Source organism: Zalophus californianus, chromosome 10, assembly GCF_009762305.2.
Source record: "Zalophus californianus isolate mZalCal1 chromosome 10, mZalCal1.pri.v2, whole genome shotgun sequence".
NCBI classification, from domain to species: domain Eukaryota; kingdom Metazoa; phylum Chordata; class Mammalia; order Carnivora; family Otariidae; genus Zalophus; species Zalophus californianus.
Genome location: NC_045604.1, coordinates 25,655,765 through 25,680,292, shown reverse-complemented (window position 1 = coordinate 25,680,292; position 24,528 = coordinate 25,655,765). Strand labels below are relative to the sequence as shown.

At 51.6% G+C, this 24,528-nt stretch overlaps 1 protein-coding gene across 2 annotated transcripts in view; it reads left to right on the top strand.

The window, feature by feature from the left end:
• The first annotated feature begins 4,778 nt into the window (after nt 1–4,778).
• TMCC2 (transmembrane and coiled-coil domain family 2) overlaps nt 4,779–24,528 on the top strand; it is a 39,592-nt gene continuing 19,842 nt past the window's right edge. The window contains exons 1-2 of one of the 2 annotated variants that reach the window (XM_027613351.2): nt 4,779–5,455; nt 17,748–18,275. In XM_027613351.2, coding sequence (XP_027469152.1) covers nt 5,249–5,455; nt 17,748–18,275 — 735 coding nt within the window. In that variant the 5' untranslated portion in view covers nt 4,779–5,248. Of the gene's footprint in view, nt 5,456–5,843; nt 6,497–17,747; nt 18,276–24,528 lie in introns of those variants that run through there. The other variant, XM_027613352.2, reaches the window with a different exon arrangement.

The window sequence follows — 24,528 nt, the reverse complement described above, 5'->3', positions numbered from 1 at the left end:
AGTTTACACTTCACAAACCTCCTCTGTTCATAGCCATGATTATTGTGACCTTTCTCCCATACTAAGGAGCAACAAGCACCCAGAATGAAGAATATGCATCCTACCTGCAATGAAATGCAGGCACTTCCAGGTTTTTCTATTACAGAGAGGAGATTTAGCAGTCCCAGGAATGAGCCGGACGCTGGGATCTCCCATGCAGGTCTCAGGGATGTGAGAGGAAGCAACACAGGAATGGCAAACTGTTCAGTGTTACTCTTTTAAAACATTGCCAGTTAGGTATCAGAGATTCTATGCTATGGAGGAAATAACACGTACAATTTTGAATAAAAATAGTAATTACAGATTTATTTCTGAAGGCAAAAAATTGAAACACCTAAGTATCTAAGAATAAGGTAGATGGTGGTGGGTAAATAAACCATGATATATTCACCTGATAGAATGGATAAGTAGTCACTAAAAATATTTGTTTAGACATATTTCCATGTGGAATAACATGGAAGATGTAATAATATGTGGATAATGATTCTGAGTACATTTTAAGTAAAAAACAATAAAATTTAGTATAGACTCAGAGCTTTCTCCAACTCACCAGTGATGCAGACAGAGCCTTCCCGGTCCTGTCTGCCTCTTAGAACAGCCAATAAAAAGCCTGTATTTAGGTGGTGGGATGGTGATGTCATTGACAATCCGGCCAATCTCCCTGACGATTATTTGCATAGTTTACTTCTCCTAATCCAACGGAACCCAATTTCTTTTAAGAGGAGCATTGAGTGGAAGTGGAAATCTCTAAAAGAAAGGGAGGAAAATTACATTAACAAAGGAATATTTATAATGATGTTGGTATCAAAATACAGTGATGGAAATTATTATATCTGGTCTCAGGAGAGAGTACTTCTACCTTCTAAGCAAAGCATTCTTCTCAATATGTTAAATCTCACAAGAGCTGGCCACTATTACCCATTTGATGTTTAAAATGTTTTTTAAAGAATTCCTACAGTGTAGGAAACAGAATTTTCTTGGATAATCTGCAAACTCCTTGCTAACGGCATAAAGAGAAGCCTTTTGAAAAAAGAAAAAACAAACTCTACTCTATGTTTACCTGTTGATCTTGGCACTTTATCCTCTATCATTAAAGCCTCTTCCGTTTATCAAGCTAATTGAACTGGCTGTTGACAAGGGAACAGGATTCCATAACCCTGATCTTAATCCTTCTTGGTTATACACGTACTCGTTTGGCAAATTTGATCCTACCAGGAGTGCCCCCTTTCATTAGCCTACCCGGGATTTCCTTTCACAAAAAGCATTAAGCTTGGTGAAATAATTATGCTTTTTTCATGTGGCAGACTGGGGGCTTAGATAAGTTTGCTAATTATTTTTGTTTCATTTAGGTTTACTGAGCACATCTATGTGTCAAATGTTTTCACATGCATTATCTAGTTTTATCCTTAGGATAACAGTGTGAGGATAGATATTATTAGTGCCTATTTATAGATAAGAAAACCAAGGGTGAGAGAAGTTAACTGGTTGACCAAAAACACACAGGGAGTAACAGAACCGGAATTCTTACATGGATGGTCTAACACCAAGACCTGTGTGCTTCCCTCAACACCATGTTATTTATTTATAATTAACTAGTGGTGTCAAAGCAGAATGGAAAATGCTACTCTTACATACCAAATATAATCTCTTGCATTGGGAATCTGCAAATTTTTGTCTTATCTTGAGCATCAAAACATACTATGTGCCTGGAGCGCCTGGGTGGCTCAGTCGTTAAGCATCTGCCTTCGGCTCAGGTCATGATCCCAGGGTCCTGGGATCCAGCCCCACGGCGGGCTCCCTGCTCCTCAGGAAGCCTGCTTCTCCCTCTCCCACTCCCCCTGCTTGTGTTCCCTCGCTTGCTGTCTCTCTCTCCCCGTCATATAAATAAATAAAATCTTTAAAAAAAGCATACTATGTGCCTGTGTTCTTCCAAAGAAGCCTAGAAAAATAGAATGATCGATCCTTTCAACAGAATTTCATTCAAAGTCATTTCAAGTTCTAGTTATCTTAGGTACTCAAGAATTTACTATGGCTAATGAAAATTTGCCATCAGCTTCAAACTGGCAGTTGCAAGTCACACAGGTCTCTTTATAGAATTCCCACCCAAACTTCTTTGGCAGTAGTGTATTCATTCTATAATATGACCTCAGAGAAAGTTGGAATGGGTGAGAAACAAGGTTAGAACACTTGAAATGGGATGTGTAACACTTCTGAAACTGGATGACATCTCTGATAATAGCTAGGGCCCTCAGTCTGTGCCAGGCAATGCCTAAATGCTTTACATTCACTACCCCAACACCCTATAAGATAGGTTCTGTCACGATCCTCACTCGCAAATTAGGAAACTGGGGCATAAAGAGGCTGGATAACTTGGCCCCAATCACACGGTGAGCGTAGAACAGAGCGAGGATTTGTCCCCAAGCAGTCTGGCCACAGAGTCTAGAGCTCTTAACTTCCACTATGCAACACTGCCTCTCCAAAATGGAATATACAGCATTAACTGATTTCATGAAACGCACCACAGACTTTTTTGTTGACCTGCACGACACCTTACTAAATATGGCCACAAATAGGAAATTTGGCCATCATGCTATTGTGTATGATAATAGTCAAAGTTAAGGCCAACTTCAACCTACCATAGAAATGGGGCATAATTCAAATGATAATGGCCTCTGCTTTCTTAAAACCTCACAGTGACTCCCTCCACTTTTCTTTCAGCTTCCAGTCAGGTCATGAACGCGTGCTCACCATTTGCCCAAGGCTACCACTTACCTCCCAGCCTAGGACTTGCCCAGGATCTGTAGGGGTCCCTATACTTCTTTAGAGCGAGTCAGGAGTCAGGTAGGGGGTAGCAGACCATTCTGCCTGACATTCAGCACATGGGAATCTGCTCCCTCTTGTTCTGCTTAGTCCTGCCACGGACTTCACCGGCTTTCTGTCTTGATCCCTCATCATTTAAAATGCTCACGGCAGAGTGCTAGGGAAGCTTTGTGTTTCCGCGTTGTACCCGATACCGGGTAGTGGATGTAGGGGGTGGTTCTGTGTTCCCAGCCCATCCTAAATTCCTATCTTCTAAAAATGGAGCTGCCTAGTTTAGAAAGTAGCTGCCTGACTGAAGTAAATTCTTAACAACTTAGGCTCTTCTAGGATACACATTAAAATGAGTGGTTGGAATGGGAGGACAGAGTCAGGAAACTCATAGCCTGGTAGGACAGAGGCAAGGCTAGCATGACATGACAGGTGTAAAAGCGATTGGTAAACCATAAAACACTTTAGGGATCGTCACTGTGACTCACAGACTGAGTGGCCCCTTCACTATAGTCTAAGCCAATGAATGGGTCTCAGATGTTAGCATCAGAATTACCTGGAGGGCTTGTGAAAACAGACTTCTGGGGGTTCCGGGGTGGCTCAGTCGGTTAAGCGTCTGACTCGTGATTTCAGCTCCGGTCAGGATCTCCGGGAACTGGGATCGAGTCCTGCGTAGGACTCCACGCTCAGTGGGGAGTCTGCTTAGGATTTTCTCTCTCTCTCCCTCTGCCCCTCCTCCCTCTTCCTCGCTCAAATAAATAAATAAATAAATAAATCTTAAAAAAAAAAATTAAAAACCCCAGACGTCTGGGCTCTCTATTTCTGATTCTGTCGGTCTTGCTGGTGTCTAAGAATTTGCATTTCTGTTAAGTTTCCAGGTGATACTGATGCTGCTGGTTCCAGGACCATCCTTTGAGAACCATTGGTCTAGGTTGCTGGGTGGGCAAAAAGCATCGTATCCATAGTAAGCGTACAGTAGACACTCAGATGGAGTTGTTATTACTCTGCTCCATATCTTGGTAGCCCCAATATTTACTCTCTTCTGCCTCCAGATTACTAGCACAGTTTGGCTGAGATTCAGGGGAAAAAAAGGTTGCATTCCTTTTTCTTCTCTTCCATATGTATCAACTTCCTGCCATTAACACCCCTTATTTAAAAGCCTTCTCACAGTTTGCATTATTATGTTAAATAATTTAATACTTTCTAATTTCTGAGCATAAAGCTAAAACTCATACGAGATAGCTACTTAAAGTGGGAGAAGGGGTGAAGGGACAGAAGATCACCCCCTCCCTCTGCATTTGCAGCTCTGCATGTAGGCATATGTTTGTGTTTCAGACCAGGCATCCTGGAGGGGATCAGTATCTCCTTCGCTGAAGGGCTCTACACACGTAATGTGCAAAGTTAGAGCAAAATGCACTGATGATAAACATCCCTGTCCCGCCCCCTCCCTGCCAAATAAAACGAGTGGGTGGGGGAAATCCCGAGAGAGCCTTTTCTGGGAGGGTCCCGCCCACCCCTGCCAAGACCGCGTCGGGGGTGGCGCGCCGCCCCGCCTCTACTTCGCAGCCCGCTCTCTGCAATGCCAAAACGCAGCAGCAGCAGAGCCCTCCAGACCTCTCCTGGGGGACCGCGCGGTGCAACCAACCCTAAAAACGTGGCCGCGCGGCGCCCCCTCAGCCCTCCGGGCTTCCCATTGGCCCGTTGCCGTTGTCACTCGCTGCTTGCCTCGCCTTCCCCCTCGCGGGCGGAGGCAGCGGGCGGGGTAGGTTGCGCGCTCGCCGCTGGCTCGGGCCGCGGTCGCGGCTTTGCAGCAAGCGGCGCGCCGGGCGGGGAGCCGGGCGCGCGGCCGGGGAGGGGCCCGGGCGCCCTGCGGGCTCCGCGGCCGGCCCATGCGGGGCGGGGGCCGGCGGCAGGGCCGGGGGGGGCGGGCCGCAGCCCGCGCCGCGGGCGGCCGCCGACGACCTGCCCGGCCGGCTGCCGGGTGCCTTGCCTCGCCCAGCAGCCCGGCCCGCCGGGAGGGATGCGCCGTGCCGCCCAGCTCCCCTCCGCCGTGCCCGCACCCTGGAGCAGAAAGTTTGGGGGGCCGGGGGCTGTCTTCCTCCTCCCGCTCCAATGACTGCCCAAGGACTCCTGCTGCCCAGCCTCGACTGTGACCTGCCTCCGCTCCCCAGGTCGGAATGAACTATTCCAGGCTGTAACCGAGGCTCCGTGTCCTCGCCCCTCCCTCACCCTCCTTTAAAAAAGATTTATTTTTTAATTCAAGAAATTGTGACCCGCCGACTCCCCCCCCCCGTTACTAATTTAGACCCCGGGCCTCGTTTTCTGAGTGTAAGAGGGGGTGCGGTCTCCCCCAAGACGGCGCGCTGGAAGGACAGATTCCCCTTGCCGACCCACATACACCATGAAGAGGTGCAAATCGGACGAGCTGCAGCAACAGCAGGGCGAGGAGGATGGAGCTGGGCTGGAAGATGTCGCTGGCCACCTGCCGGGCGCGGACCTCCGGCCTGGGGAGGCCACGGGTGCTAACTCGGCAGCCGGGCCAACTTCAGATGCGGGCGCTGCCGCGGCGCCCAACCCGGGGCCCCGAAGCAAGCCTCCTGATTTAAAGGTGAGCGCAGACCATCCCCTGGCAAGTCCGGCCGGCGACTTAGCTTTCCCCGCTCCACGCAGAAAAGTGCTTTCACGGATTGAAAGTGATGGGGAAGCCAGGCAAAGGTCAGAGAGGATGTTCGGCCTTAGAACCCTGGGCTGGACGTCAGGTACCATTTGTGCCTCCGTCTTTCAGCTCCATTTCAGGCCTCTGTGTTTGTTCCTCATTATTCAGCAGACCGTTCTAGTGACTCACCCACCCGAGATTGTTTGAATAATGTGTGTGAAGTGCTGTTCGCAGACAAAGGGCTGGAGAAATCCAAGATGCTAACTAAAAACTTGACATCACTTTCCCTCCTGTAAGATGGCAGGGGAAGAGAATTGCCGCGTGGGAGGCCAAGCAGAGGACCATTCATTTCCTTTGCTGAATTAATTTCCTCCTTTTGGGATCTTCCTGGCTGAAGCTCAGTTTGTCCATCTGTGAAAGGGGAGTGTGGAGTTCTTGCCGTTAGGTGGAGCCAGAGGTTAAGCTAGTGCTTGGAGATCCCTGCCTGCCTGCTGAACCAACCCCCAGGGTGGAGAACTGACAGGTGGCCAAGCGGTGCTTGGGCTGGTTTGGGGCACACATGCTGAGCCGGCAGTTAGAACCAGAATCCGAAAGAGCCTGTCACATGCAGCTGGGAGTCCTTTATTTTCTGGCCTGCGGTTGCCGAGACAATTATCGAGCTATGTTGAATATGTCTCTATATTAATTAAAACATAATGCACCTTTGCTGGAGCTGCCCCGGAGACTGCAGGCTCAGGATTTGCAAGCCGGCTCACCACGGGGCTGAGCAAGATGTCAGCCCGAGGAAGGAACTTAGATGCCTTGGAGACTGATGCCTCCGGGGAGATATTCTCCAGAGGGGGTGCAAGGTCTGGGCTAGGGGAGCCAAAGGACTCCATTATGTTAAATAGAGCCTGTATCCTATGGCAGCAACCACTAAGGAGCTTACCAGAATAAGCCAATGACATTCCTCGTTTGGCCTGAGCAGCTCAGAGTCAGGAAGTCAGAGCGCAGGTGAGTGTGCTCTGTGTTACCTGTCTTGTGTGCCTTGGGGAGGGGTAGGAAGGGACACAGCTAGCTCCTTGTGTGTACTTCAGAAAAACTGTGGTATTTACGTGAGTGTGACCTCTGGGGCTGTGGCTGCCCTTTCCGGAGTTTGGGGGCAAGCCTTATGTCTAACGCTGAGCTCCACTGGAGAGGCCCTGCGCAGGAGGCTTGTGCTTTTAGTCAGGCCCAAGGAGTCCTTGGTGCCTGTCCCAGCTGTCAGCTCTGAGCCCACCCTGTGTGGTCAAGAGGTGCGGTTCCTATTTTCAGTGAGATGATGAACGGACATGGGTGCCCTTAATGTGGATGTGGGAAGGAGGGGAGCCTTCTGCTGCACACTTGAGCCTCATCCCGGGCCCGTCCAAGATGAGTCTGGCCAGCAAACCCCGATTCCATGGCCAGATGGGTCCCTTGCCCTGAGTTGATGAGAAGCTGCCTTGGGAACTCCCCCACTCTCCAGCTCAGGCCAGCCGTGGAGACTGCCAGCTCTATTCATTCCCCTCGGTTGCCTACACGAGCGAAGGTGGGCTGCTGCTGGTGTGGGGGCTGTGGTGTCTTTGTCTCTGTAGATAATGCTGCCTTAGGGAGCTCGTTCATCTCCACCCTCCTATATCGTCTCTCTCTCTCTTCTTCATCCTTTTTTTTTTTTTTTTGGCGACACCCTCACTGTGGTTAGGGCAGACTCAGCAGCAGCTCCGCACCTGATATTAACTGCTGAACTTCCCTGAAGCAGAATTGAGATTCGATGTGGGAACGGGAGCCTCATCCCGCCCCCCGCAACACATATCCCTGAGGTAGATCACAGCCGTGTGGACCCAGGCTGGCAACAAGGAGGAAAAAACGTAGCTGCTATCTGCTCAGTGGGAGTGTGGGGAGACAAGCAGCGCCTTTTCGTGTTTATCTCTGTCTGCTTTATCAAAACATGTTTACAAGGTACGGACTTTGGAAACCAGATAGGAACTTGGGGGCCATCGGAATTTGATTTGCTGGGTGATTGCAGGCAAATCACTCAACTTTTCTGAGCCTTTTTCTGGGAAAAGGGAATAGGAATATTGAAGTGTGTCCAAACTTGGTTTACAGGGCCGGAAAAGTTGTTTACCAGTGGTGGCACGGTTTTCCAATGATGGAAAAATTCCGTGCCTGGCTCTAGCACTGGGTAGAAGCAGGCTTGTTTCTTCCGGTGGTACCGGAAAGGGGCAAGTTTCATTTTTTTGTAACTCCCTCCCCCCCCCCGACACCTGTGTTTGGCCTAGGAACATCAGCAGCTCTGGTTTTGTTTTCATTTTAAACTTGGGAGATACGGACTCTGGGTCCCCTGGTCCCGCTTCTGTTTTCTTGTGACAACTCCAGGCATTGTGATAGATTAAGTGCATTGGAGGAAATCTTCCTGAGAAAGGGGCAAAAAAATAAGAAGATTTGTCTGAACTACCTCCAGTGGCAATTGGGGCAGGGGGATTTTAGTGTTTGCCAAAGAGATCTGAATGCCCGAACTGGTGGTCGCCACTGGTTTCAGGGGCTCCTTTGGCCTCTCTCCACGGTCCTGCAGTGTTGTGGAGTGTATTACTCTGCACTGTAAATTTCTGGGTCTGGGATCCGGGATTATGGGGTGGGAGGGCCAGTGAAAAGAAGGAAAAATAGTTACACAGCAATCTTAAAGGAGCAATTATATAATTGTTACTGAAAAATCACCTGAAAAGGGACATTGCCTCACAGGAGGCTCATGTGGGTACTTGGGGGCCTTCTTCGCTGCTCCACACACTTGATGTGACACTGCCTGCAACAGGAACCCACAGTCCAGAGTCCCATTGCCCAGCCCCATGTGGCCTGGAAGTCCTATTTAACCACCTCGGTTCATGTCTTGGTTCATTTGTGCTCATCATGTGCTGCTACCACATTCCCTGCTAGTTGGGGGGACAGGCCAGGATAGCTGGTAATGGAGAGAGTTTGCGGACCCAAAGTACACTGGAATTCTCTAGGAAGAAAACCCAGCTCCAGTAAGAATGGGGGTAGGGAGGAGCTCAGGGGTAACTACAGAGAGGGACACGGAACGCACATTCCTGTTAACAACATAGCATGTGGTAGCTGTTGCTGAGGCCTGGGATGAGTGGCTAAGCATTAAGAGTCAGCTGGTTCTGTCCCTGAGTTCTAGAAGCCTCAAGGCAAGGAGGAAATCACCAGCCTCAGCACCTCTCCCACCCCTTCTGCAGCCAGAAGAATCGAGCCCTTCCTGAAAGGAAGACTCTGGGTGTGCCGGCCAGAGGCCTTCCCCTGATGTTCTTTTCCCCTCACAAAAGCCCCTATGAATAATTTCCCCAGGGATTTCTGGGCACTATTCATATTTCTCCCAGGAGAAAAAAGGGGGTACCCTGAGGTCCATTACTACAGTCCTGGTTCGAACTGCTTTTGACTCAAGACTCATGTGGGTTCCAGCTTATGTTCTCTCATTCACACCATGCCCTGGCCTTCCTGCCTGATCACAGTGAAGATGAGAAAAGGCAAGGAGAAGCCAAATAGCTGGGGGGAAGTCCCAGCCGGAGACTGTGTGGGAGACCACCTTTCCTGGTGAGCACGGGCGTGGGAGCCCCCCGCGAATGGCCCGTGTTCCTTCAGCACTCCTGTAGAGAGTCCATGGGGAAGGGGTCAGGAGTCGACAGATACTGAACAACTGCAGTGGGAAAGGCACGGTTCTAAGCTGTGACGTAGGACATGTATGGAAAAGTGTCTGAAAACGTATGTACAGTTTACAACAGCAAAACAGACACCCCATCTACCTGCCGCCCAAGTCAAGAAAGAGAACATTGACATTCCCAAAAGCCCTGCTTGTTTTTCTGTTTGACTTTTTTTTTTTTTTAAGTAGGCTGTACACCCAACGTGGGACTTGAACTCATGACCCCAAAATCAAGAGTCGTGTGCTTCACCGACTGAGCCAGCCAGGCACCCCTTATTTGTTTTTGTTGTTTTGTTTGTTTGTTTGTTTGTTTAAGACCATGGCTCTTGATCAAGTTGATGGGTTTCAGCGTCTCCGCTCGTTCAGTGGAGGAGAAGACAAGCTCCTTCATGGGAACGTGGGTGGGGTGAAGGAGTGTGTGTGCTCTGGGACTCCAGTGGAGGGTTCTGGTGGTAGAGCGGACCCTCTGTGGCCTTCTCCTAGTTCTGCTTTAGAGGTGATATGTTCAGGCTTGACGAGAGGCTAGAATAGATTTCCTCAGGGAAGTAGGATTGCTGTAGACCTCGGATCAGGGGAAGGGGAAATTCGTTCTTTGGCAGCAGGTGGTACCTTGGCCTTCCAGGTAAGCTCCCGCTCAAACAGGACGCAATACTTGCAAGAAAATCATCCATCAGAGGACACATAGGTTTAAGGGTGCTTTGAGCAACATTCGATGGAGTCGATCAGAAGAGATGGGCTGAGAGCAAGATGCTTTTTTAAAAGCTTTTATTTATTTATTTGAGAGAGAGAGAGAGAGCATGTGTGGATGGAGGAGCAGAGGGAGAGGGACCAGCAGACTCTGCTGAGCAGGGAGCTTGACATGGGGCTCGATCCCACAACCCTGAGATCATGACCTGAGCTGAAATTAAGATTCGGACGCTCAACCACCTGAGCCAGCCAAGCGCCCCTAGAGCAGGGTATTAGAGAGAGAATAGGATGTTAATGGCCAAATAAGAGGGGCCTTCTAAATGGGGGCAGTAGGATAGCAAGTGCCAGGGGCTTTGTGGGTCCCGGGTCCTTCTTGACTAGAACGCGGTTGTTGTCCCAGCCCTGTAAATAGTCAGGGATAGCTGAGGGGCAGCAGGAATGTCGAGGTTGCCTGGTGTTTACCCCACCTGCACCTAATGTGCGGAGGGCAGGGGATCCTGAGGCCCAAGGCTGCTCCACTCCCACCCCCTCTTGCCTTTGGTAATTTTCGGAGCGGCCCTGTTTGTGGGCTCCAGAGGAATTGGTGACCGATGGGAAAGCACGTGGCAAAGGCAGCTCTCTGTTCCCCTGCCACATCTCGGGTTCTAGATGAATTCGCAGCTGCCCTCTTGTTTCTAGTGCGAACTGTCTTGCAGGCTCAGTATTTACAGAATGTGCTTCTGTTTGTGTATCTAACCATCCTTAGCAGCCAATCCCATGAACAGCACTGTCTCCTTCTCCCTCAAAAAGGAATTGAAACATCAGATGAGACCTGAATTTTGGGTATAAGTTAATAAAAAAAAAAGTGAGTGTCAGGAGCTGGGGGAAAAAAAGCTCACAAGGCTTCTTAGTGGTAGTTTTGGAGGCCAACTCAAAATTCCTCTGTGTTTTCATCTCTCCTCTAAGAAATGGCCTCTCCCTTTGAAATCCTCACAGACCAGGAGGGTACGTTCTTAGAAGGAGGCCAGGACTGGACAGTGTGCCCCTTTATCAGCCAAACACTTAAACCTCTCTCCATGTTAAGAAGTTAGAACAAAGCGGTTGAAGGACGGCAGGTATGTTTTGTGGTTGTGTGAGAAAAGCAGTATTTGACTTTGCAAATCAAGTGGCTAACGGCTTCCTTATTCCAGCCAAGTTAACTGAGTCATGTCCACCCTGGAAAACAAAGCTGGCTTGTGAGCCCACGAGCCCTGACCCAAGCTGTGTGTGAAGTCGGTAAACGCACTCAGGGTTCTGGGTCTCTGTTCATCTCCTTCCAAGCCAGCTCAGTCTTGGCGCTTACTGGGATGACATAGACTCAGATAAGGCTTTGAACTGTAGCAGGAGGGATGTGGGTTAGACACAAGAGAAAGCTGCCTGACTGAGCATTTTATGTCTTTGGAAAAGGTCGTTGTCTAAGGATTAAATCCTTTTTCAGAGGGTTTTGTAGGCTTGGATGGTTTCTGGTCAGAAAATAAATAATGAGGCAGCAATCGCCGGGTAATATTAGGGACACAAAGATATAGATGGTGTAACTCCTGCCCTCTGTTCACTCATAGTCTCATTGAGGATTCTGTCCATAAGCCAGTGAAAAGTTGGATAACAATTTGAGAGAGCACTAGGAACATGTCACAACGCACATGATTAATTGCAAGGTGAGTGGTGCAGATAATGAGCTCTCTGGAGCTCAGAGCAGGGCCGTGAGACCTGGTCGGGGATGGCTTCACAGAGGGGGCAGGCAGGGAAGGGTGGGGAGGACCACAGGAGGTACACAGGTAACTTTTTAAATCTTCTGTGCTGGTATATGTTGAGTCAGTTCTGCCTAGAGACCCAGGGGCTGTGGCCACCTTCCCAGACTTGCACTGGCACCAGGCAGAATTCTCTAAGCGATAAAGGAAGGAGGAATTAAAATAAAATTGAGAGTGGGGAAGTCATTTTTGCCCCTGGGTTGAGATCTGTTTTTCTAAGTGTCAGCTGTGATACTGGGGAAGAAAAAAATGATTCGAAAAATCTTTCATCACTGTTTCTAACAGAAACCCCAGACAGGCCTGAACACTGGCAGCTCCTCACTCTTCTCCCACATCATCTTCGTGGGTGCCAGACCTGGAGTCAGGGTGCCTCTCCCACTCCAGCCCCAGGCTTCCCACCCAAAGCTTCTTAAGGGCAATTGGAGACTTCCGCAATCCACTTTGTATCCTGAGAGTAGGACTCTGTGGGTTTTGACAGCGATTAGCTCTCTAATGCTGGCCCTGTTTCCATAGAGACCCTATAAATAGAGGAACGTTGGCGACCTAGGCTTGCTAAGGCTCATGGTGACCCAGTCACCCCACTGAACCCTCACAGCCGACGCTGTGGTGGGGCAGAGGGAGTTCCGAACCCAGGTGGGAGGAAGGGACGTGTGGTGAGCTGTCAGGTTGGGGTAAATAGCTATAGGTTAGCGTGACTTGTTAAGAGCCTCACAGCTTTTCTGGGAGTTAAGAACACAGGGACCTGTAGGAATCAGAAACCGCTTTTGGCTATTTTTAACCAGATGGTGCCAAAGACGCTGTACCCCAAAGCATTTCACTTCTGGCCTCATGCAGCTGTGTTGGCAGATTTTGGAGCACACTTCCCCTTTGGGGGACCCACACGCAGGGAGGAAAACGGATGAAGCCTAAATGTTTATAGAGACCACAGCCTTCTCAGGAAGGATCTTTCAGAAATCATCCAAGTCACCCTTTCTTCCTGAGAGGATGATGGCACCCCAAGGACAGGGGGTCCTCTCTGCCCTGAAAAATAGTTCCGGGGGAGGGGACAGCAAATGCCCTGGCCTTCCCCTCCCCGGGCTTCGGCACCTGCCCTGGGAAGCCGTCCTTTCTGGCTAAGTCCTGGCTTCCGGGCAGCTCCGGGACAGTTTTCCCGCATTCTATTACATCGGAAGAGCTCTTGTTTATGTCTCACCCCTAACTTTGAAACATCTCAGCTCTCTTCTAATACATGGCTTCGTTTGGCCACCAAAATGGTTTCTGGCAGCTGGGGAAAAGCAAAAGTCAGTGTGGAAAAGCAAGTGACATTTAGTAGCTGGAACCTGTTAGTCAGAGCAGGTGGTGCTTTCTGCTGCGTTGGTGGCCAAGTTCCCTGAAGCTAGTCACCATGGTTTTCCTCATTTCCAAAACTTGTGGCTGGTTATGTGTACGGGCTGAGTTGTTGGTGTTGTGTTTTTTTTTTTTTTTTTTGGAACACTTACTTACCATGTTATGTCAAAACTCCTCAACTGTCTCCTCTCTGACACCTACCTGCAGAAGCACCCCAGCTCCTGTGTCACCCAGCTTTCTGGCCTTGCACTTTGTGAGGGAAAACCCCTTCATTTGGAGCAACACCCCCGTCCCATTATTTTTTTACTTCTTTTTTGTTCTTTCCCCTCCTGCCTACTGCAGACTTTAGCAGGCTCCTCGGTGCTGCTGGGGCAAAGGTCCTGTGGTCATCCAGCCGCCATCCGTAGCTTTCCTTCACCCGCAGAACAGATGGGGAAGGCGTGAACTGAAGGCCGACAGTGGTTAAAGCCCTTACCTGCATCCTACAATGTAGCATGGGCAGATCAACCACCACAGTTGGTGGGGGGGGGGGGCCCATCTCCCCCTGGCCCAGGTGTTTTGGGTTTGTTTTAAACCTGCCCGTGAGACTGTTCTGGGATGTCTGTAAATACTACGTCTGCTTTAGTCTTGGAATCAGTGTGTGAGCCAGTGAAGGTAAATTAGACCGGAGGTCGGAGCCTTGTCTGTGTAACTTGGATGAGCCACTGCACTGTGCTGAACCTCAGTTTTTTTATCTGCAAAACGGAGACGCTGATACTAGTCCCGCTCTCCCTCCTGAGATGAAGCTCTAGCATCAGGTTAGAATGACCGCGTCAATTGGAAAGCGCTTTTAAAAATGCTGTATGGTTTTAAAGTAAACTGACCAAGGATTTTAGGATTCGAGGCAACAGGACAGACGGTGGCTGCTGGCCACCACACCTCTGCCCGTTTCCCGGGGCCCAGGGGGGAGGAAATGGCTCCGAGCTCTGGGGAACTCTGGTGAAGTCTTTTGAGGGGAACCGAGCAGATCTAGAAGATGGGCCTCGGAGTTGGAGAAGCTAGGTCAGAAGTGGTCGGGAGAGGACAAAGAGACCTGGAATGGAATACTAGAAGGACGATGTGTAATATGTAATGTGACTGTTTGGCAGGAGCAGCTGGGCCAATGCCAGAGCCAGCTGGCCCCATCCGTGATGCCTGGAGGGAGGGCTGGTATCAGCTTGGGCCTGAGGAGGAAGGCATGTCCTGGCCATCTCTGGTCTGGAGGCCACAGGATCTGGTCATTTCCAGGTTGATGGCAGAGTGCGCTCCCCAGTTCGTCTGCCGTGCACATGTTGGCTCTGCCCGGAGCAGATGCAGGTGGGCCTCCTGGCCCTGCCTCAGGCTGGCCCTGCGGGGAGGGTTCCTCCCACGGGGGAGCCTGGCGCAGCGCAACCTGACGGCGCCAGGGCTACTCTGGAATTAAATTCTTGAGAAGGAATGGTGGTAGCCTTCATCTCCTCATTGAAACGTAGAAGTGTTTCTACTGTTGCTTTTATTAGTGTCTGGGAAAATCGAGTAAGATAACGTGAGAAGGAAAAACACCTTGAAAACTGTAAACCGTGAGTCCATGGTGAGTTGTGCTGAGGTGACATATCTGGTCTGTAAAATGGGTGATGGAAGGGCCCTGCCTACTTTGAGGATGGTGGTGGGGAGACTCAAATGAGGCCAAAAATGGAAATCCTAAACTTTTACACAAATCCACGGTAGTGTAGTTACTGACATCCAGATGTCGGCACAGCTGCTCCACAAACAGCCCAGAGGTGTAAAGACACAGAAGGAGCTGGGTCAGCTCATTCAGATCTAAACGTGGGGTTTTTTTCTTGGTTTCTGCATGGTCTAAGGTTTTCTTTTTTTTTTTAAAGATTTTGTTTATTTATTTGAGAGAGAGAGAAAGAAGGAGATCATGAGCGGGGGTGGAGGGGAAGGATAGAGGGAGAAGCAGACTCCGCACTGAGCAGGGAGCCCGATGTGGGAATTGATCCCAGGACCCCGAGATCATGACCTGAGCTGAAGGCAGACGCTTAACCAATGGAGCCACCCAGGCGGTCTAAGGTTTTCTGCTCTGTGAGCTTGTTTCTAGAAAAAAAGAAAATTCAGTCCATGTAACTCTTTTAACTTTTTTTTTAAGACTTTATTTACTTATTTGAAAGAGAGCAGACAGAGCACGAGTAGGGGGGTGTGGCAGAGGGAGAGGGAGAAGCAGACTCCCCACTGAGCAGGGAGCCTGATGCAGATCCCAAGGCCCTTAGATCATGACCTAGCTGAAGGCAGATGTTTCACTGACTGAACCACCCAGGCATCCCATCTCTTTGAACTGTTTTTTTTTTTTAATTAGTTTTTTAAGGTACTTTCTTTTCCTTATGATATTCCTTTTTTTTTAAAGATTTTAAAATTTTATTTATTTAACAGAGAGAGAGAGAGCACAAGCAGGGGGAGTGGCCAAGGGAGAAGGAGAAGCAGACTCCCCGCTGAGCAGGGACCCCCCCCCACCCCCAATGTGGGACTTGATCCCAGGACCCCGGGATCATGACCCGAGCTGGAGGCAGATGCTCAACCAACTGTGCCACCCAGGTGCCTCTTGAACTGTTTTTCAAAAATGAGTTTGTCTCGGGGCGCCTGGGTGGCTCAGTTGGTTGAGCGACTGCCTTCGGCTCAGGTCATGATCCTGCAGTCCCGGGATCGAGTCCCACGTCGGGCTCTCTGCTCAGCGGGGAGTCTGCTTCTCCCTCTGACCCTCTTCCCTCTCATGCTCTCTATCTCTCATTCTCTCTCTCTCAAATAAATAAATAAAATCTTTAAAAAAAAAATGAGTTTGTCTCGTGAGATTATGGGTTGTTCCTCACAAAGACCTGCTGTGGCTCCATGAGCCCCACATGGCCGGGTTCTGAGGTTCCCTCTTAGGAGTTACACAGTGTGGTTCTCACCAGCTCCTGCACATCCTCGTCCCCCACTTTGGCTCCGAAGCTCTCTGCCTGGGGCTCGGTCTGGCCAAATCAGTCAACCCCCGGACAGATGCTGTCTGGAATTAGACCACACGCTGTCTCGCCCTGGCCTGAGCCGTCCTGCCTGTAGGAGCAGCAGAGCTGCGGGGGAAGGCTGGGGCCAGGGCAGCGCCGGGCTCTGCAGCCTAAGTGGTTGGTTCCAATCTGAGGGGCAAGACACTCATTTAGAAACCACATTCTAAAGAAGCGGTCACATTACTGACTGCACTACAAGGCATGCCCACAGAAGTAAAGTTTATTATTTATTTTTTATGTTTACCAGTTTATTATAAAAGGTATTACAAAGGCTACAGATGACTAGCCAGATGGAGAGGTACCTGGGACGAAGTGTGGAAGGGTCCTGAGGGCAGAAGCTTCTATTCTGATGGAACGAGGGTGCACCACCCTCCGGCATGTGGATGTGTTCACCAACCTGGAAGTTCCAGTAAAGGTTATTTTATTGCTAACTATATCAGAAATGAGACTCAGTCAGCAGAGCCTGTGGCTCTTGATCTCAGGGTTGTGAGTTCGAGTCCCATGTTGGGTGTAGAGATTACTCGAAAATAATTGAATTTTTTTTTAAAAAAGGAATCAGATTGGCTACAAATAACAGAAAGTCGTACTGGAGTTCTGTAGACAAAAATCAGTTTATTTATTTCATGCAGCCAGAATTCCAAGATAGGCATTCACAACTGTGCTGGTGGCACCATGGGGCCATCACATTCCCAAGCCTGTGTCTTGCGGCTCTTGTGTGTGTGTGCAGCCCTTCATCATCATGCCAGTCATCTTGTGTCTGCAGGATGGCTGCTGCAGGTCCAGACATTACATCTACATTCCAGACGGGAAGAAGTAGGAAGGGCGAGGATCTTTATCAGGAAAGCAAGTGTTGCTAGAAACTCTCACCTTGCTTTTCACTGGCTAAAGCTATCATGTGGCTACTCCTAGCTGCAAGGGAGTGTGATGAAGGAAGGATTTTCAGCAAGGTGCATGAAGGCCAGGCAGTTTGGCTGGTAAGAAAGGGGAATAGACGTGCAGTAGGCACTTAGCAGTGTACCGCAACAGTATGGCCCCGATTTTCTCAGAGGATGTTGCAACGAGGCATCTCTGGAAATGGCTGCCTGGTGGTCTGAAAGAGCCAGTGCAGCTTGAAGGAGAACCTAACTTAGAAGGAGGGAGGGACCAGAGGGTAGGGAGGGGCTGGGGAATCAATCCAGAGGGATACAACCCTGGGGGCCAAGTGCTACTGGTGGGTGCCACTGAGCCCCAGGCTAGCCACAGGATATCATGCCCAGTAACCCCGAACCATGTATTGGTTGGGAATGTCCTATGGAGGGTCGTGGGGGGTACATCTCTTTGGGACTAAAAGAGGAGTGGGTCAGAGTTTACCACCTTCCTTGGCATGACAGGCCATTTGCAGGGATCTTCCAGATTCAGACAGTTGTAGTGGTTTCACTGGTCTCCCAAGAACAGACCCCCCCCCATAGGGGAGCCTGGGTGGCTCAGTCGTTAGGTGTCTGCCCTCGGCTGAGGTTGTGGTCCCAGAGTCCTGGGATCGAGCCCCACATCGGGCTCCCCGCTCAGCGGGAAGCCTGCTTCTCCCTCTCCCACTCCTCCTGCTTGTGTTCCCTCTCTCGCTGTGTCTCTCTCTGTCAAATAAAGAAAATCTTTAAAACAAACAAACAGACAGACAGACACCCCCCCCCCCAGCTCTGTCCTCACCAACTGGGTGTTCCAGAGCATTCCACTCACTAGCTTCTTCATCTCTCTCCCTTAAGAAAATCCAGCAGCTCTCAGAGGGCTCCATGTTTGGCCACGGCCTGAAGCACCTGTTCCACAGCCGGCGCCGGTCACGGGAGAGGGAGCATCAGCCGTCTCAGGATTCCCAGCAGCAGCAGGGCATGTCCGACCATGACTCCCCAGACGAGAAGGAGCGCTCCCCGGAGATGCACCGTGTCTCCTACGCCATGTCCCTGCACGACCTGCCCGCGCGGCCCACCGCCTTCAACCGCGTGCTGCAGCAGATCCGCTCCCGGCCATCGATCAAGCGGGGCGCCAGCCTGCACGGCAGCGGGGCCGGCGGGGGTGGCGGCGGCAGCCGGCGCACCAAGAGCAGCTCCCTGGAGCCCCAGCGCAGCAGCCCCCACCTGCTGCGCAAGGCCCCCCAGGACAGCAGTCTGGCCGCCATCCTGCACCAGCACCAGTGCCGCCCCCGCTCCTCCTCCACCACCGACACGGCCCTGCTGCTGGCCGACGGGGCCAATGTGTACCTCCTGGCCGAGGAGGCCGAGGGCGGCGGCGACAAGGTGAGGCGGGGCGCAAGGGGGCCTCCGTGGGGCGAGGAGGTCCTCAGAGGCCAGAGCCGGCGGCGGTGGCGGAGGGGCCGCCGGATACCCACCCCCCCGGGGGGTGTGGAGAGGGGCTGAGCTGAGGGCCCTGCCTGGCGGGTACCCAGACCCTGCTCCCCTCAGACCTCTCTGCCCTGTTCCAGGAGTCAGAGGTAGGACTGACCCAAAGCAAGAGATGATCCCTGAATGGCGCATTTCTGTTTCAGGGCTTTTCAAAATTTTAGTTTGCTCCGGCTGATGTGAATTCCAGCTTGTTTACCTTAAACATGCTATTGAGAAGCCCTTTGTGCAGTTGGTTAAAAGCCCAGACTAGCACCGACCCTGGCTCTGCCACATGCTGGTGCACCAGTCACTTAACCTCTGTGTACCTCAGTTTCACCAACTGAAGGTGAGAATAATAACAGTAGAGTTGTTTTAGGATCGAATGGGTTCATATTTATATAAATATTTGGCATGGAGCCTGGCACAGTATCATTTTTATTATTATTACCAACCAAAGAAGATAGGAGAGGAATCCATGAAGGGTTGTTTGGTAAGGAGAACATCTAGTTTGGCACTTCCTGAATTTCTGTCTTCATTCCTTTCTTCACATGACAAGTACTTACTGAACACTTGTTATGGGCTGTGAGAGTGAACAAGATGAAGGTGCTGTGTTCACGCAGCTTACTGAGCAGAGGGGAGGCAGGTGGGTGGATGGGCAGAATAGGGTGATAAGGTTGTGATAGAGGCTATGGGGGGTTTTGGGGGCAGGGGAAGAGAGGGGAGTTGGCAAAGACCTTCTGGAGGAAGCCATTGAGTTGAATCTTGAAGGAGTATAATTTGGCCAGGGAAGAACGAGGGGAAGGGAGAGGGGGAGGGGAGGGGAGGGTGTAGCATGCACAGAAACCAGCTAGCTGGGGCAGGGGGCCCCGGGCTTCACTGTGGTCGGAGCATCCAGCTCCTGATCACAAGGGCAGTGTGAAACTATCCATGGGTGTTGGGCAGCCAGCTGGGGGGAGGCGGTCCCTCTGGGTCTCCGTGTAGGACTGGAAAGATAGACTGGGAGTGGAGTGGAGGCAGGAGTGGAGTGGAGGCAGGAGTGGAGTCAAGGAAACTGTGTTTGGAGCTACCAGAGGAGACTAGGCTGCAGGGAGGCTGGAAAGGAGACAAATTCAGAAGGCATTTGGAAGTTGGAATCAATAGACCAGGAGACATGGGAGTGGGAGCAGGGACCTTCGGGAGCCATCCAGTTAAAGAGCACCAACTGGCAGTCAGTCGGGTTCCTGAGGGAGAGGTCTGGGGTTGGGCTAGCACTTTGGGAGTCAGCACTGAGCTGGAACTCATGGCATGCGTCGAGCGAGCGGGAGGCCAAGGACAGATCCGACGTATAAGGGACAGAGCAGCCAGACATGTAGGAGTCGTCCTGGAGAGAGGTGATGCTGAAGCAAAAGGTGGAAGGAGTTTGCAGGAGGAGGGAAGTACTCAACAGAGCGAAATGTAGCAGGAGTGACAGGTCACCTCGGAGTTCGGAAATGTACACGCAGTCGCAAGCAGTGGGGGTCATTGGTAACTAGCAAGAAACCTGTTTCAGTGGATTGAGGAGATGGTGGCATTGGGGACAGCATGTGTTGCTCATCTGGGAGAAAGGATGGCAGATACTGGATTGAGGCACTTTGGGTTTTGTTGGTTTTTTAAAGATGCAGGGGGAGAGTTGTGCATCACAGAGGGCCTCGCCAGCAAGGAAAAGGACTTCTGACTTTTTTCGCAAGTGAGATGGGAAGTCATTAGAAGGTTTTTGTACAGATATGGGACACCTTTTAAGAAGATCGCTGTAGGGGCGCCTGGGTGGCTCAGTTGGTTAAGTGTCTGTCTTCAGCTCAGGTCATGATCCCAGGGTCCTGGGATCGAGCCCCACATCGGGCTCCCTGCTCAGCGGGGAGTTTGCTTCTCCCTATCCCTCTGGCGCTCCCCCTGCTTGTGCGCTCTCTCTCTGTCAAATAAATACGGATAATCTTTTAAAGAAGAAGAAGAAGAAGAAGAAGATCTCTGTGGTTGTTGTGTGGAGAACAGGCTATGAGCCAGGGTGCGAACCTGGAGTCCAGCCAGGAAGCTAATGAAATCGCCCGGGCATGAGGTGGTGGTGGCTTGCAGCTGGGTGGGAGTGGTGGAGGTGGGGAGGAGGGGCTGGATCCTGGATTTGCTTCCGAGCTCGAGGTACCCCCATCTCTGACGGATGTGGAGCATGACAGGAAGGAAGCAGGCAAAGATAGCACACAGGTTTTTGGCCTGGCAGCTGGAAAGAAGAAATTGCCATTAATTGAGTTGGGGAAACAGGCAAATGGAACAGATATCTGGCAGGGGCCATTGGGGCCAGAAATCAGAGTAAGGTTTTGGACGGATTATGTTTGAGATGACTATTCAACATCCACGTGGAAATGCCAAAGAAGCAGTCAGATATGTGAGTGGATTCTTGGGGAGAGATCCAGGCTGGAGGCATACGTTTGGGAATTGTCATTGTAGAGACAGGATTTAAAACGATGGCACTGGACCATTTGCAAGCGTCGTTTCGCTGTGGAGGGTGTGTTCCAAGAGTGAGATCTGCCTCTGTCAGCTGAAAGGCCTTGTGGAGTGGGGACCTGGAGGGGCCCAGCAGAATGAACCGAGTTATCAGCTTGTAGTGAGCGAGTGCTCTGCGTGCAACCGTAGCCCGGCCCACCTCTCTGTGCTGAGTCAGTGAAAACACTTTTTTTTTTTTTAATTTTTTTTTAAGATTTTATTTATTTATTTGACAGAGAGAGACATAGCAAGAGCAGGAACACAAGCAGGGGGAGTAGGAGAGGGAGAAGCAGGCTTCCCGCGGAGCAGGGAGCCCGATGTGGGACTCGATGCGGGGCTCGATCCCAGGATTCCGGGACCATGACCTGAGCCGAAGGCAGACGCTTAACGACTGAGCCACCCAGGCGCCCAGTGAAAACACTTTAAAAATGAAATTAGAACGATCCTGTCAAGCGAGGGTCCCTGGGACCACAGCTGCTTTCTGAGGGGGGGAATGTGAACCTTGTATTCTCCGGCTGCCTGAGCAGACGGAGTGGGTGGGCGGCGGGCGGTGGTTCGAAGCTGATGAAGGCTTGTTGATGTTTGGTGACTGGGCGTGCAGGGGGCTTGGGGCTTGGGGCTTGGGGGCAGGCGCATCCGCTGGGGAGCTTCTCCCCAGGCTTTTGCCCGTGGCTGGTGCTTGATCTTCACACTGCCCCCGACGTGGCCCGAGTTCTCCTCTTGCCATTGGGGGAAGACCAGGGCTGGACACTCTTGGGCGACCTGCTGGGAAGGACGGTTCCCTGGGTTCAGGGTGGTCACAGGGGAAAGGGTAGTTCCTGTGATTGTCTTCTATCAGTATTTAGAACTTTCAGCTTTCCCAAACTCTGCCGTATTATTGCCTGGTTAATAACATCCCCATGAAGCTGCCAGAGTGGGCCCTATCTCCGTTTTCCAGCTGAAGAGACAAGGCCTAGACGAATGAGGACACTGCTTCCCGAGGACACCCGGCCACTTCCTGGCAGAGAGGAGAACGGATCCCACATTCTAGGGGGTTCGTCGGGCCAAACAGACGTGAAGTCACTACAAGTAGTAGGGACCCTTTTATGCAGTATCCACAGGGCGCGGGTCTGCCTAGGCTCAAGAGGGTGACACTATGGCTTGGTTGCCTCCCCCCCCCCCCCCAGTTACACAGCTTTCCTGCCCTGTAACTGTCCCGCCAGGCATAGGCGAGGCCCTGGGGAGCTCCTGAGGAGGAAAGGGGTCTTCTAGCCTCCAGGAAAGTCCGCCGTGTCAGCTGACTCTCCCAGACCCAGAGACCATTGGTCCGTGTGAGATGCTCTGGTGGTTCCTCCCCAGTCTCTGGGCATGAATAGAAGGTATTCTTCTCTCTAGTAAACACAGCTCCCCACATGCTCTCTGCAAGCTCCCTGGTGATTACGAGCATCTATTTTTAATTCATAAGCCTCCCCCACTACCCACACCCCTTGCCATTGTTTGGAACTCACCAGCTGGCTTTCGGACCAGAGCGGCCCTGGCGGGGGTTGAGTTCCTGGAACAGCCTGGAAGCAGCTCTAGCTCCTCAACTGTCATGGAGAGGCTCACCTAGCCCCCACCCAAAGAGAGCAGAGGGCCTGGTGCCCCGAGGACAGCAGGAGTGCAGCAGGGGGACAAGCCAGGGGCTCACAGTCCTGGGAAGCAGCTCAGCCTTGGTGACATCATTGGGCTGTCATTGTTCCCTCCAGATCCAGTGAGCTGTTTTTGACATTGTGCCTTAAATGATTTCCCCTTAAAAGCAAAAACAGATGCCCATCTCTGTCCCCTATCTTGCTCTCTACCATTTGTGGAGCACTGAGCAGTGTAGCTTCTCCCTCTGCCTGATAGCTAGAAAGCGGAAAAAAATTGTCACCATTTGTTGGGGCACTGGGACACTGGCAGGTGCATAGAGAATGCTGGTGACATCTGGGTTCTCCATCTGTGTGTAGCGTGGCCTTAACCTCTGGGAATCCTGGGCCCCGGGGCTGCAGCAGGAACCACTGGGTGCAGGGGCCTTGGAGTTGGGCTGCCTGGTTTCCCGGCAGATGAGTTCATTCTCTCTCTCCTTCCCTCCCTCCCTGTCTCTGCCTCTTTTTGCTGAGCAGCAGTTCCTAGAAAATGTGTACTCTCAGAGAAACCTAGTAACTTTTCCTGTCCCACCTTCACTTCCTGCTCCCAGCCTTTCAGGGAGCAGATTAGCCCCTGCCGGGGTCAGAGGCTTATATCCCCCTTTCCTCATTTCTTCCACATCTGGCTTGGTCATTGCTTCCCTCTTGGCCTTGGTCAAAACTTTGCCCCAGCTGTCACCCCATGTCCCACACCCCTTCTGGGCTTCTGCAAGGGGCACCCAGCTGGAGGGTCTCGGGAGAGGGATCGTGCAGGAACGCTGGGTTGATGGCCAGCTCTGCCAGGCTGGTGCCTGACCTTCCCCTTCTGTGTGGTATGGTGGGTGCGCTCTGAGGACAAGGAGGGGTATGCGATGGGAGCCTGGAGCTCACAGAGGGTGTCTGGATAGCCTTAGGAGACCAGTTTGGAGGTGCTCCGTGTGGCAGGACTTTTGCTGACAGGCCGGCCTGCTGCCCCTGCTGAACAAGAATAGTCAGGGTGGGGGAGGGCCAGGTGCACACAGTGAAGTGCAGAGGGTGGAGGAATCATGTCATGACTGGATACTTCCTGTGGCCTTGGGGAGGTCTTATCTCCAGGCTCCAGGTGGGGAAACCAGGGATGTTCAGCTCATCACCCAAACCAGAGCAGACTCTGGACACAGAGCAGACTCTTCCACCAGACTTATTCGACAACGAGATTTCTTCTCCGCCCTGGCATAAATAAGCACCCCTGTTTACACCTAGGGATGGCAAGTGAGGGGCCACCCTTAGCCCTAGGTACTTGCCGAGACGATTGATGTTGGCAGGTGCAAAGGAGCCCTGGTTTATTTATGCCTGAGAGCCTGCTGGGGCAGAGGTGGGTGGGGCTGCTCTGCTGAGAGAGGTTTTCAAACCATGGCCCCTCAGCAGCTGGGGGAGGCCAGACCGTTCTTCTGTGGGGCCTCCTCGTATGTCTGAGCTTGTAGGCCAGATAACATGGGAGGCCAAGGGGCCCCTGCTCTAGGGTCAACTGGCCTGTCCATACGAATACATCCACCTTCAGAGCCATGTGGCACTCTGCCGGCTCAGTTGTTCCTGTACACATTAGGGTCTGTGCCAGCCAGAGCTCACACCCAATTGCTGGAGGGATAGCCACCGTCTCTGTTCCCCGCTGCCACCCATCCCGTGCCCTCTTCCATTCTCTTCTTCTCTGCATGGGAAGGCTCCTCAGGTGGAGGGAGAACCAGAGGCAGCCAGCCCGGTGGCCTCCAAAGAGACTCCTGAGGCTGTGCCCGTGCCGTCAGCTAGGCAGGATAGCTCTGTGATTTGCCATGAACCTTTGTTCCCTGTCTCAGTGATTCAAAGACCCTGTTTGCCAGGGTCCTTCGGGCCTCACACAGCAGTCTGTCTTGTGGTACCTGGCAAATCAAGGGGTTCTGCTTTTAGTCTGAGTTCCTCATGTTCGGGTGAAGCGCCTTGCCTTGTAGGGGTCCTGTCCGAGCAGGAGAGGGGCTAAAAGGTGAGGAGTCTGCCCCTTACCTAAAGCTCTGACCCCAGAGATCATGAGCTACAGCCTT